The sequence below is a fragment of the Strigops habroptila genome (genome assembly GCF_004027225.2).
Source record: "Strigops habroptila isolate Jane chromosome 13 unlocalized genomic scaffold, bStrHab1.2.pri S16, whole genome shotgun sequence".
In the NCBI taxonomy this organism is placed as follows: Eukaryota; Metazoa; Chordata; class Aves; order Psittaciformes; family Psittacidae; genus Strigops; species Strigops habroptila.
Window position 1 is genome coordinate 11,273,669 of NW_022651054.1, and position 13,300 is coordinate 11,286,968.

General features: G+C 47.9%; 1 protein-coding gene and 1 long non-coding RNA gene across 9 annotated transcripts in view; one reads left to right on the forward strand and one right to left on the reverse strand.

Moving 5' to 3' along the window:
* LOC115602012 overlaps nt 1-10,185 on the reverse strand; it is a 42,735-nt gene extending 32,550 nt beyond the window's left edge. The window contains exons 1-2 of the long non-coding RNA XR_003989557.1: nt 9,872-10,185; nt 6,596-6,688 (exon numbers count right to left, since the gene is read on the reverse strand). This is a non-coding gene — a long non-coding RNA (uncharacterized LOC115602012). The remainder of the gene's footprint in view (nt 1-6,595; nt 6,689-9,871) is intronic.
* Nucleotides 10,087-13,300, forward strand: part of KSR1 (kinase suppressor of ras 1) — a 56,002-nt gene continuing 52,788 nt past the window's right edge. For 7 of the 8 annotated variants that reach the window (XM_030472694.2, XM_030472696.2, XM_030472695.2 and 4 more), the window contains exon 1: nt 10,087-10,544. In XM_030472694.2, coding sequence (XP_030328554.1) covers nt 10,287-10,544 — 258 coding nt within the window. In that variant the 5' untranslated portion in view covers nt 10,087-10,286. The remainder of the gene's footprint in view (nt 10,545-13,300) is intronic. The other variant, XM_030472701.1, reaches the window with a different exon arrangement.

Here is a 13,300-nt window from a genome sequence, read left to right on the forward strand (position 1 = left end):
TTTGAGAGCCTTTCTCAATTTTAACGGGACTTTCCCATGAGAAAGAAACACAACACACTGCTTTGTGCCAACATCTCCTTTCCCTTTAACTGTGATTTTATTCATAGGAAAGAGGGGGATTAAATTGAGCAAAGAACAAACAGAAAACTGCATCAAATGGTGGAAACATGAGCACCTGCGACATGAGAGGCACCACGCTAGTGCTGACCCACCACGCTGACCTGTTTGATTCCTTGTACTCTGCCACCTTCCCCTCATGGCTTAGTGCTTATGCTTTGGGTTACTCCAGTGGTATTGGTAAATTCTATAGGAGGAGGGCTGCTGCAAATATGTCACGTTAGTGTAATGCAAGTGACCAGAAACCACGAGAGCTGGCAACTCAGAATCTCCTGTGTTGTGCTTGGAAATGTATTGGCTATAAAAAGAGTGGAGAATAAAAACAAGGAAGGAAGCAGGAGAGGCATGCAGATGGCTGTTGCAGGACTGGTGTCACTCTACTTCAGCCAGAAACAAATTCCTCCCTGTGTTTTTAGATAGCTTTGCAAAGAGGATGTGCTGGTATTACTTCCTGACACCGGGGGGTTGTTATCGGTGCGTGTGACGAGAGACAGCATTCCAGAGAGGCAGAGGTCTGTGTAAACTGGTTGTCATCCCCAAGCACAGACAGATCCAACTTTCCAACTGCCTCTTCATGATATCAAGCTAAGACTAAAAGTTCTCTCTCTCTTCTTCCAGATGAGTGTCCAAGCTCCCATAGGACACACCACATGGGAGACAAGGAAAAGGTTTGTTTTCTTAAGGCAATTCTTTTCTATGTTTTCTTACAGGTGTTGCCTTCAGAGAGATTTCTCTCTCCCCTGCCAGTATGCTCAGAAAATAGAGTGGCACCAATTTCAGGACCTGCAGTTAGAATTCCTGACTTCTTAGTCAGAGGCTGTGAATCATCTGCTTGTAGTGATAAGCAGGTCATTCAGTCTTGTGGCTTCTGCTCACAACCTGACCATAAGCTAACTGAAGTCAAGAGAGTTTCTCCCCTGGTCCGAACTGGACCCACACAGCTACTTACAGACACACTGAAAGACCACTGCCCTGTGGAAGTACAGAGTCTTCTGAGTTAGCTTTTTCAACTCTTTTCTTCTATTGAAAATAACTTACAGTTTGGGGTGCACAGAGATCATTCCAGTGGCAAAAGCTGGGTTTCTTCTCCCTTTCTTCCATAAGCAGAGTGAGACAATCCAGAGTGAGAAAATGTACTACAAGAAGCTCTGATTTAGCAAAATACTGATGCCTGTACTGGTTTGTGCTGCCTTCCAAGGCAGTGCCTAGGCAAAGCCTGAACAGTAGCAATTCAAATCAGATACTAACTTGACTTCAGTGTCAATGTTTCTGTCATATACTGACTGCTGGAGCACTTAAGTATTGACTTAAAATTAAGTCTATGCTTATGCAATGTCCTGAATAAAACCACTTTCCTGCGCTGAGACCTCTGTCCTTATTGTGATCAAGTGCTCAGGTCTTGTCAGGCAATCCTCCCCACCAGAAAACAATGGGGACTTTTACCTTGTGAACTGCAGGAGCAGGCAGGAGCCAGGGCCAGCCGACTGCTGCTCAGCTGCCTCAGTTCTTCAGTTTTGCAGTGAGAGCAGAGGTAAAGAAACATGTGAGCTGCTGGATCAAGAAAAACTAAGCTCAAGTATGAGGGAAAGTGGTAAGGGTTTACTTTGTCCTTTCCTGTACATTTGTCTGCCATGAATGCAAAGGGCTTCCTATTTGGTGCTGTGGGTGAGAGCCAGAAATTTCAGCCTTTGGCTCAGCTCCTGCCAGCATTCATGTTCTGCTTATCTTGCTTCCGGTGCAACCCATTTCCAGAGATGGTGTTATTAAGAAAGTCAGTGATTGTGGTGGAAACTAAGGAAGAAGAGTTAGAAAACCAAGAGACTGAAGTCAGATGCTGACAAGAACTGGCCATGACAATTATCAGCAGGATTAGATGTGCCTTTGTGCAGAACTGGGGCAGCTGAGCCCTACCAGCCTATCAGCTCCTGACAGAAATAGGGTAGTGAGCCAGGCTGTGCTTTCCAGCACTTTCTGCCTAAGGAGATTTTCTAAAATCAGAGCAATGCCACCCACCCCAGGTACCTGGAGGAGCCCCAGCAGCAGGCTATGCTCTGGGAAGCAGGCAGAAGAGCAGGACTGCAGCGTGCCCATACAGCTCAGGAATAAAAGCTTGACCACTGCAAAATGAGAATCAGTTCAGACTTGGATTCCTAAATCACCTTGTTACGTATGTGCCCTGATTCAGCAGACACAGAGCTGTATCTCCAAGCCTGACTCTAGCACGTCAGCTTGTGTTTAAAAATCTTGGCTGAGTCAGGGCCAGCATCAGGAGCTATAAGGTAACACTGTGCAGCTCAGTTTTACAGCCCAGGGTTTCACATTGTTTAGACCTTACCCATCCTGCCTCCCCAGAATGTTCCAGAACACTGAAGCAGGATCATGAAGCACTGAAAATGATCAACCATAAATATAACTAACAATGCCTGCTAGTGCCTGTTGCAGGCAAAGGTTAGTAAAAGTGTCAGCACAAGCAGCTCAAAGGCTTTTTGACACCAAAGGGACCAGAACTCAGCCTTCTGCATGTATGGTTTTACACTGCCTCTGTTTGTCTGAAATGGTCGAATCTTCAAGATGTCATTCTGATTATCCTGATTGCATGTTTAGGAATACTATACATTATAATCACAGGACCAAAATGGAGAGCATTTCTACCATGGTATGCTTTCAAAATGAGAAACTCAAGTCAAATGTTACTGTAAAAATTACGCCCACTGGGTTTTATAAAGACTTTTCCTGAGTTCGAGGGGACTGCAGAGTATGTGGTTCACTATTTTCTGTAGTATCATCAGAAAAACATTTATCTGCACGTACATTTGGGCTTGGTGGGTAGTTTGGGCAGTGACTATCTGCTGTGTGAGAAGTTAGGTACCTGCATGAGGCACTGGCTCTTCACACTGAGACAAATGTTTGTATTTGAAGGAAGTTTTGCATAGTCTTGCACAGAAAGTTTAGGCTATCTTATTGCTTCTTGCACTCATGCTAATGTATGCTATTAGCTGGTTAATTCATGGATGCACCAAATAGCTTAAGTATGGTATGAGTACCATGATCCACAGCCTGATCTGTATGCGGAGTTCCAGCAGGGATTTGGATAGCACAGGCACTTAAAGGGGAGTTTCAAAAGAACAAAAAAGAAGTTAGAAATATTTGTTTGCTGGGAACTCAGGTGTACAGAAACAGCCGCAGGGTATTTTAAGGACATCTCTTCTTACTTCTCTTTCACCTGACAAACTCCTGTTTGACCAACATTTACTATTTATAAACATACCATCAAGCGCAGACTCCTGGTACAAAGGTCTAGTGACTGTCTGCACCCTGATGGGAAGGAAGTATCACTGTGTGAATATGAACAGTACCTTATTGGCATCTCTTGTGCTACCACAGTCAAGGCAACAAAAACTTTGGAACTTCCAAGGGCTCACAAACCAAGACATAACCCTCCTTTATGTCAAGAATTTGGCCTACAAGTTATCAAAGAATAAAAGGGGTTGTACTTTTCTTTGTCTTCTACTTACGAGCTATAGAATCTTCCTGCTGCTTTTGTTTTCATTTCAGTCTGACTTGCCCTCTCCCCCCAGGCTTTGTTTCAAATAAAATGCAGTGGTCCAATGGATGCTCTGCCACAGTTTCTCTGTGCCCTTCAATATTGTCCTCTGAAACTTGAATCTCAACCCATTGGCTACCTTGAGACCTGACCGAGTTTTCCACAGTATGGTACACAGAACTCTTGTTCCCCAGGGACTGCACTGACTTGAACAGAGCCCTGCACACAGCTCATATTGCAGCTCTGAGTCTCTACTACATCCTGCCACACTGGAATGGAAGGAAAGGGTTAAGGTTTTTAGCTAGTTCTGAAAAATAGGGTGTCACTGTGAGACAGAATTAAAATGAGAACGAAACCAGACTGCACTTCTTTAGGATACACACTATTTTCTATAGATCTTCCCTTCAAAATCCCACTCTGTCTTTAACATATATTACAACTATTATACTGGCCTATAGAATTCTAATTGATACTTAAGTAATGTCATGAAATCTGCTAGACCAGAAACTAAGATTCTTCTTTTAAATCTGCTTCTCTACCAAACAACTTAGCACTACAGAACTCCTTGTGAACAAAGGAAAAATGCCAGACCCTAATCAGCACGCAGCAGGGATGGGTCACGAGCACATTTATCTTTCTTCTCCCAAGCCTCCCCTGGATAAAGGAAATGCCCTAATACTCAAGGCATCTTGGACACCAGATGGCTGATTATTAGACATTTTATGAAGAGGAAGGAAGTCAAGAGAAACAGCCTGAATTTTCATGGTACTGTAGGGACAGAGGAAAGGAAGGCAGAATGAGGACCTAATCCAAAACTCACTGACTGGGAAGACACTGATTTCAAAGGACTTTGAATCGGAAGGAACAAAAGACCTGTGTTTGCTTTTTCCTCCTGCAGATTAATTCTCAAGTCATCAAGCGCTAGAATGATTGATAGGTGAATAAAATGTCCTTTCTACTATCATCACTGCAATGACCTACAGCTGAGCCAGTTTTTTGCAGGCGACAGGTTTGAGTTTTTAAATATTCACAATAATGTTGCAAGTTTCCTTTAGACTACCTACAGGCTTTCCATAGACCTAGTCTCAGTAGAGCAGGAGCAGGCTGTGAGGCCAGGAGGAATACCAGGACGCCCAGGCAGTTACTTGCAGAATTCCACCTCCTATGAAGGAACTCAACAGGCAATGCCAATCAGATGCATTTGGGTTGGTGCTCCACTAATGCAATAGGGGGACACAGCTACATCAGACGTGCGGATGAATCTTGGGAAGAATGCAGATGTTGGATCTAGCAGTCTTCGTGGTCCTGCTCCTCCCATGGAAAGGGATGTGGATTATCCAGCAGGCCCTGCTGAGCCCAGGACAGCCTTCCTGCTAACTATGTGATGAGAGACATCACAAATTGCTTGAGAAATGTATGTGGTCAGCCCACTTCTGAAGCATTGCACATAAATATGTGGAAGAAGGGTTGCAGAACTGGAAATGAGGCCTCCCACAGAACAGTATGAGAACTGGTGGTGAAATCTCTCTCCACACAGAAGAGGCTGCATCAGAAATTTGGGTCTTTTTCCCTTTTGCCTGAAGAACTGGCACTGAGTCAGGGTTTTGCTGACAGAAGTATGGCACACAGGGCTATGAGGAGCATTTTCTCATTTTGCTACTCAACATAACTACATCACCAAAACCCCGAGCACAGGACGAGCCTTACACAGGGTGTGCACAGCAGAATCTGGACTCATGTCCTCTCCACAGGCCTGTCACATCAAACAAATCCAGGAGCACAGGGTATAATGTGAACAATGATTAACCCATCCAACTCCTTTCCCTTTATTTAAGACAACAACAAGAAAGGGCTTGGGGAATGAAGTTAATAGCCATGTGCAGTAACAGCTCTGGAAAATGTAATGATGGACCTTGAGCCTCATTCACTGAGATGAGGGGCTGTTGTGATGCAGCTCAGCAGAGCGCTAATGACAGAGGTAGCGGCAACTCAAACCTTCAGCTGCGTTTCAGTCTCAGGGCTGTAATCTCCTTATGACAAAGCTCTCTTGTGGAACATGAGCCTGCTTTTTCCACCACTGTGTATACCCCTTCCCTTGCCAGACTGAGGGCTACAGGACTTTGTTTACTTATTTATTCATTTATTTATTTATTATTTTTACCCTTATAACACTTAACCAAATGAACTGGTTGTCTTGCTGCAGACGATCCAAGCACAAGGAAGCTCTGCTCGCAGGGACGGGTGTGCCTGTCTGAGGGCAGGAGCACCCCACCTGCTGCAGTGTTTTCAGAGGTAAAGCTGCCTAATTATTTTTTATTATCCCTGTGTTGTTTTATTAACCAAATATTTGTCTTTTTGCCTCACACATATCTAATGCCAGTATACAAATTGCACAAGGGGATTATGCCAGCATGAGTCAATCTTGGGTGTGTTTATCCTCGGAGAGACATAAGCCTCTATTTCTAGAGGCGGGTGTTTCTTATCCCTGTTAGACCTACGAATCTCTTTCGCCAGCAGAATTTGTCACTTTTCCCTGCTGGCATGTCTGCTGCTAGAACAAGCCCCGCAGCCTGGCGGGCCTCCAAGTGGGGTGGGGGCCACGTCCTCTGGGACTGCCATTATTTAGTATTTACATTAGAGCAGACCCTAGAGGCCTCTAGCTGAGATCCAGGCGTTGCTGTGCAAGCAGAGAGTAAAAGACACTTCCTGCCTCAAACAGTTTATAGTCTAAACAGAAGAGACTGGTGACAAATAGCAGACAAAGAGGCAGCATTATTGCGACACAGCTAATGCTAAATCAAGGCTGCAAACCCCATGAGATTTTTCTAAAGATAAGTAAGTTTTTTGCTTGTTTTATACACTATTAAAATATGTTCAAGCTTTCTTAAAGGTAGAAAGTGTTTGGTTGCTGTAGCAGCTGCAGTTCTTACTCACGTGACTCCAGGAGGTGAGGTCTTGTAAGATGAACGCATCACTCCAATGATCCTCCTTTCAGTCCCAGTTCAAAGGTCCTTTCTGTTCACCTGTCTACAGAAAACATTGAGTGTAGCTACACGGCTAATTTCTTGTGTCCTCCTTCTGTGGAGCACGAATTGTTTCTCTTACATTGCCCAAGCTCAGTGGGTTTTCCCCGCCCATGAAAATGATTTTTAAGAACAACAGTGATGTTTAATTTGCACACCTCCCAGCACAGTCCCATTTCCTGTATCTATCCCTATCTCACTGGCACATTCTACTGTGGATTTGTTCCACATTACCTGTGGATTTGTTGTTCCATCCCTTAATTTTGACCTTGCCATTTTAACTGGCAGAAGACTCCTATTAAATTCCTGGGTTCTCTGATGACAGGTGACAGAGAAGTAGTTAAAAATATGCAGACAGAAAGCAGTGGGTGTTTCACCTGCCCAAGGTGGCTTCTCCTGTAATTTGTGCATGAACTCAAACGTGTAGCTGAGCAGGAAAAGCTCTGTGGACCTACACAAAAAAACTTCTTGCAGGTGCAGGCCAAATCTTAAACTGGTACGAACTGGGCTGGCTCAGTTGCAGGCAATCGAGCTATTTAAACTGTGGAAAATGATGAGGATTTGTCCCGTGACCACCACCTCACCATCTTCACTCTCTCTGTATATCCTCAAAAGATTATCCAGCAGCAGGTCTAAAAATAGGACTTAAGTTTCTCAACTTCACAGCAGACAAGCATGCCAGAACTACTGTGTGTTATTGTGCTGCGCTGCAACGAGAAGGAAAGGAAAGGAATACTCTTACTGTCTGTGTAGGAGGAAGCCTTTGAGGGGAGTCATCGGTAATAAAGGCCTCTTTTATCTGAACCACTGAACATTTCAGCTCTTCAAATCCCAGGTTTCTATTATGTGTTAGACACATCAAATAAAGTAATTCAGTCTCATCATCTAAATTCAGTGTTGTGATAGCTAAATGAAATTGGGGCAAGCTAGCTAAAAAGGTAATAGGAGCTTTTCAGAAAAGCAGCATGTGAAATGCATCAGTGCTTTTCTTTCTTTGGCAAAAAAAGGAAAAAGGTCTCTGCTTTTCCCCAGTGAGCTTGTTACTGAGTTGAAGAGCCTTGATATGGTCTGTAGGGCAGGATTTTGCAGAGGTGATTAGCAAGGGCAGGACTTTATCATGGTAGTCAGCAAGGGAAATTTTGTGTCCCAAAGAACTTGTGTGGGCAAGAGACACGTACCTCAGCATCACATCTACCCAGTGGTCACCCTGGGTGACGTAGGCTGTAACTCTGTGGGACACCTGAGGTTGCAGCCCAGTGTTAGCCCAGCTCTGGGTCCACCGCAGTGTGAGGCAATGGTTCAGTGCTCACCTCTGCCCCTTCTTTCAGCTGTGCTACCAGACTCCCAGCCACTTGCTATCATGCAAGCAGCTCACCTGCGTGGAATCTGCTTCCACAGAGGAGCACTCAAGGATTCCCCACTTCTCCTGTGAACAAAACAGCCTCATGAACACAAAGTTCGTGCTCGTTCAGCAGCACCGAGCAGGCCGTGAGCGTATGGTGCGTGCAGAGTGTTTAGTCAGCACATTTTTCCATGCGGGCCCGCAGGGCAGTCTTGTAGCTGGGACTGGAATGCTGCCCACTTATGGTAGCCAGTTAATGAGGCCGGCACTCCCAACGCCGAACAAACACTTGCAGAGAATGCCAAGTATCCTGTGATGCACAGCCCACAATTTTCCTAGTCTGCTTTCTCATGCAATACACTCGGTTTCTCGTCTATTAGCAAATGGATGTTCTCAGGAGGGCATATAGAGAATGTCTACAAGAAGAAAATCCCTGCTAACATTATTTCCCAGTTTCATGGCCACCTGCACTTGAGGATTTCAGACTGTCAGAGTTCTACAAACTAAAACTTCCAGTGCTCCTAAGAGGACAGGGGTTCAGTAAAAAACTTTTTCACAAGGTCAGAAATATGGAGGTAATAAGCAAAGTAAGTTACTTTCCCCGAACCACAGGACTCATCAGATGGCAAACTAATTAAACCCTAATCCAGCAAAGCCCTTAGTGCGTATGACATTTATAGCATGTGAATAATGACAATGAAATCAAATACTTAACCTGACCCACATTCTTGAGAAAATTACTACACAGCATATGCCATACTACTTGATGCAAATACACACCAACTAAAGTGGATACCAGTATCCACCTGACCAAGAGAAAACCAGTTCAGTGTCAGACAATCTGCCCTGCTCCGCTGCCTCATGTCCTATATTCATAGTCATCCCCCCCTTTTTTTTAATATATAAAAATCTCCTTTGTATTGCCATGTGTGGCTCGGGTGTCATTTTAGCTTTTAAAACGTGGTGTCAATCTAGTCCAAATTAAGGAGGCTGCCTTCTTCTGTCAGCAAAATGCAACCAAATGACCTTTCCGGATCCCTCACATCAGATGAACAGTCCTAATTCTTCTAATAATTGGAGATGCGTGGTTCCTACACCAACACCTCAGTTCTGTGCGAGCCCATCAGACAGGGTTTGCAAGCAACGCACCTGAAAGCAGTCACCTGCACCCCTTTTCTAGTGTTTCCACTGTGAAAGCTGAAACCACATAATAAAGTTCTCTCCAACTCGTGATATGAATGAACCCAGATGACTATTGCACTCAAGTGTTTATATTCGCTAAAAGTTGTTTATAATAATGCCCACTTCATGTACTAGATCTGCACTTATTCTTTACTAAGTAAAAGTTTATATCAAACAAAACATTTACCTGATCGATTTATTGAAGAGCTGGGAAAGGCTATTTCAGGAAAACTCTCTATGGCCTTAGTAGGTGACTTGTTTCTGTTTGGCACTGGGTTTGGGCCTGGGTAACGGGGTCACCAGGGTCCGTGAACTTGGTCACAGCTCACGCCACATCACAGGCTGCGGCTCCACTGGCCGCACCACCCCACCCAGGAGGGCACAAGGGGCGTCTGTGGGGTGGCGCTGGGCACAGCAGCGCCATTTTGATGCTGTTTTTAACCTCTGGACCTCCAAATCCTCATGGTGTTTAGTGCCTGCAGGCTCACCTTGTGCTCCAGCGCCAAGAGGCGTGAGGAGCTCGGCTGGACCCCTCGTCCACAGCGAGGGGCTGCACCCGCACACCCTGGGTGGACAGCCCAGGTCCAGCACTGCCCCGACCCTTTCGCTTTCAGTGGACCAGCGCCAGGGCTCCTCCAGGGCGAGCTACAAGTCCCGACATACCTGCCGGAAGGCTGAGGCGGGCAGAGGGAGGCGCTGAGGCGGCAGCAGAGATACTGAGGCGGGCGGTGAGGTGCTGAGGCGAGCGTTTAAGTCGGGCGCTGTGGGGCTGAGGCGGGCGCTGAGGAAGGCGGAGGGAGACGCTGAGGCGGGAGCTGATGGGCTGAGGCGAGCGGCGGGAGGTGCTGAGGGGCTTGAGGCGGGCTCTGAGGCGGGGTGGGCGGAGCAGCCGCCGCCCGCGCGGGCCGCCCGCGTCCGCGGTGCCTCGCCGTCGCGCATGTTAATGCTCGGTAATTGCCCGGAGAGGAGAGGTGGGGCGGAGCGATCCGCCGGCTGCCCGCCCTCCCTCACTCCCTCCCCGCTGCTCTCCCCCCGCGCCGCCGCCGCCTCTCCTCCCCGGCCTCCCTGATGCCGAGGAATGGATAGAGCGGCTGCCCTGCGAGCCGCCGGCATGCTGGAGAGGAAGGAGCGGAGCGGTGGCGAGGCGGCGGCCGGCGGCGGCGCGGGGCCCCGGGCGGGCGCGGCAGCGCGGGGCTTGCCGGCCGTGCGGAGCACGCTGCAGCAGTGCGGGCTGCTGCAGGACCTCATCGACATCTCGCTGTCCAACCTGCGCGGGCTCCGCACCAAGTGCGCCGCGTCCAACGACCTCACCCAGCAGGAGATCCGCACCCTGGAGGTACGGGGCTCGGCAGCCGCCGAGAGGAGACCCGCCACCGCCCCCCGGGGAGCCCGTCCCTCACCGGGGCCGCCGGGGCCTGCCCCCTCCCCTCAGCACCGGGGCCGCCCGCCCTCACGGCTGTCAGGGCCGTGAGGCAGCCCCCGCCTCCCGCTTCTCCCCGGGGAGAGGGGGGCGTGAAAGGGAAGGAGGGAGCGACCCCAGCCCCGCTGCAGCCCTGTCAGGAGCCGGTCGTTCCCCGGCCCGGCTGCGAGGCCAGGCTGGAGTGGTCCCTCACTGGCCCCCCGCCGCTAGAACGGCGTCCCGCGGAGCTGGTGCTGAACGGGAGGCGAGGGCGGGCGGGAGGAGGAGGATGAGGACAGGTGCGGGGCAGCGCTGGGCAGCCCCTGCGGCCGCGTCCCGGGCGGGCATGGGGTGCCCCGCGTTGTCAGAGGGGTCGCGGTTGCGGTGTGTGGCCGTGCTCCGAGGCGCTGGGGCCTGTGGCTGTGCTCGGGTGTCGCTGTGAAGGTAGATGCGGTGTGAGGTGGGGACCAGAGCTGACCTGAGCTCCAGAGCAGAGGCGGGTCCCCACATCGCCTGTGCTGGGAGGCTGGATGCAGTCACGCTTTCCCTCAGGTCTCTGGTGTTCGCTTCTGGAGGTTCCCACCCTACACTCCAGGCCTGTCTCTCTATCCCTGGCTCAGTTTCACTGATCTAATCTGATCCTCCTTTTCACTCCATTGGTGCGGCTGACAAACAGCATCGCGGTCTGGGCTGGAGAGATGTTTGCTGTTTAGAAAGATTATATGAAACTCTAAACATGAAACGTGCTGCTGTGATGCTTTCAAAGAAGTACCATCTGTACAACGAGTCTGCACAAGTGTTTGAAAGAGAACGTAAATTTCTCTTCTGCGTAGTTTGTTTGACCCTTAGATACTTAAATAACATTTCATTTTACCTGTGTGCAGGTAGTGTTGCTCTAAGCAGAGTAAATGACACCCCCCCCTTGGATAGAAGCTTCATGTGAAGGCAAATGGTCCTTTTCTCTAGCCCGACAGTGGAGGCTGTGGAGCTACAGCGTTGGGCCTTTAGGGAGCAGGATCATTACAACAGTGTAACCGTAACAGACATGTATACTGCAAAGTCCATCACATGAGAAATGAAGGTTGGGATAAAAATCATGAAACAATAGGTGGTAGGTGGCTTCTGGCACAACCTCTTGGAAATGTATCGTTCTTCCTTTTTTCTTCCTCTGCCTTTCTTGTGGGTTTTTTTTGTTTGGTTGGTTTGTTTTGTCGGGTGTTTTGTTTTTTCAAATTTGTAGCGCTTTTTTTCCTCCTGCCACCTCCGAATCACGTTCAAAAGGCTATTCTTTGTAAAACAATATTTGTGCAGGCTTTTGGCAACCCTACTGACGGCCTTTTTAATGCTCAACAATGTCAATCAGCATCATTTCAGGAAATGATCATCAGTATTTTGCTGGGGACCTGTTCTGAAAGGAAACCTTTATTCACAAAGGGTAAAGGCCTGCTGTCATCTTCAGGTTCTTCTGAAAGCAACAAAAGGTGTTTCTAGAGCCAGTTGTCAAGTGTGTGCATGCATTCCTCTTCAGCATTTATCTGTTTAAACAAATGGGTGCCACGATCATCATTGTATGATGATCATACATTTTACTATCAGAAAAAATCTTACCTGAAAGAATTCTCTTTAATGCACAGTCCAGTATATGATTTCTCTGGGAATTCAACCAAGTACTGGGTCTCTGCCAATACGTGAAGCTGTTGGTATGGATATAGGTCTGTGGCCTTTGCTCTGTTCAGTGGCCTGTACCAGAATAGATGTTGTCAAGCACAGTCTGACTCTTGTGCTTAACTCTCTGCGCCAGCGTGCGGTGGGTCTGACAGCAGGGGCAGAGTGAAGAACCAGGGTCTGTAATTTCCCCTGGTGCGCCAGAGGGTGGTGGGCTGCAGTGTGGTCTCCAGTACACAGAGCTGGAGTGGCACTGCAGGGTGTAATTACTGCGCCCTGGTTAACGTGGGCAGGGGCATTTGCATGGGCAGATGGGTGCTCCAATCTTGCAGAAAGCCGGTGTTGCTGATGGGTTGACTGTGACACACAGCCCTGCGCAGACTGTGGGCAACTCCTCCTGAGTCAGTAGTTCACCCAGAAGCTGGGAGCCTGGAGATCTCCAAAGCCTACTGTGGTTTTCCTGGAGTAGCCATGACGAGTCGCTGAGGAGTCCAGTGGATCCTGAAGAATGGCTACTAGTGTTTGCTGGGCCTCATCTGTACTTTGGATTTGCACCTACACATCTTCTGTTCTTGAGCAGAAACTTAATGGAAAAAGAATGATGAAAATTTAGCTGCGTCAATATAACTGGTAAACTGTGTAGCAAAGCCTCAAGGAAATGATAAAGCATGAGAGATAAAAGCAGCAAATTGGAAGCAGGAAGTACTAGTTTGGGAAGGGAGGGGACTTTGGAAGTTGAAGAAGTAGCTCCTGAGGCCAAATGTGAGGCTGGATGTGTGTGATTTGAAGACAGCCCAGTGTACTAAGTCAAAAATAAGTTTCATTTCCCTTCTTATTGGAAGGGATGAAAAGGCAGGGAAGCTTCCATCATACGATCCATATCTAGCTCGTACATCTCTGAAAGTTCTGTAATGTTTAGTTTTGGTGTCAAACCCGTGACCTTAACAGCTGAAGGGATATTTCCTTGACCACAACCTTCTCTATCAGTGAACCTATGCAGAGGGGTGAATGCTCTCAGGTGGACATGG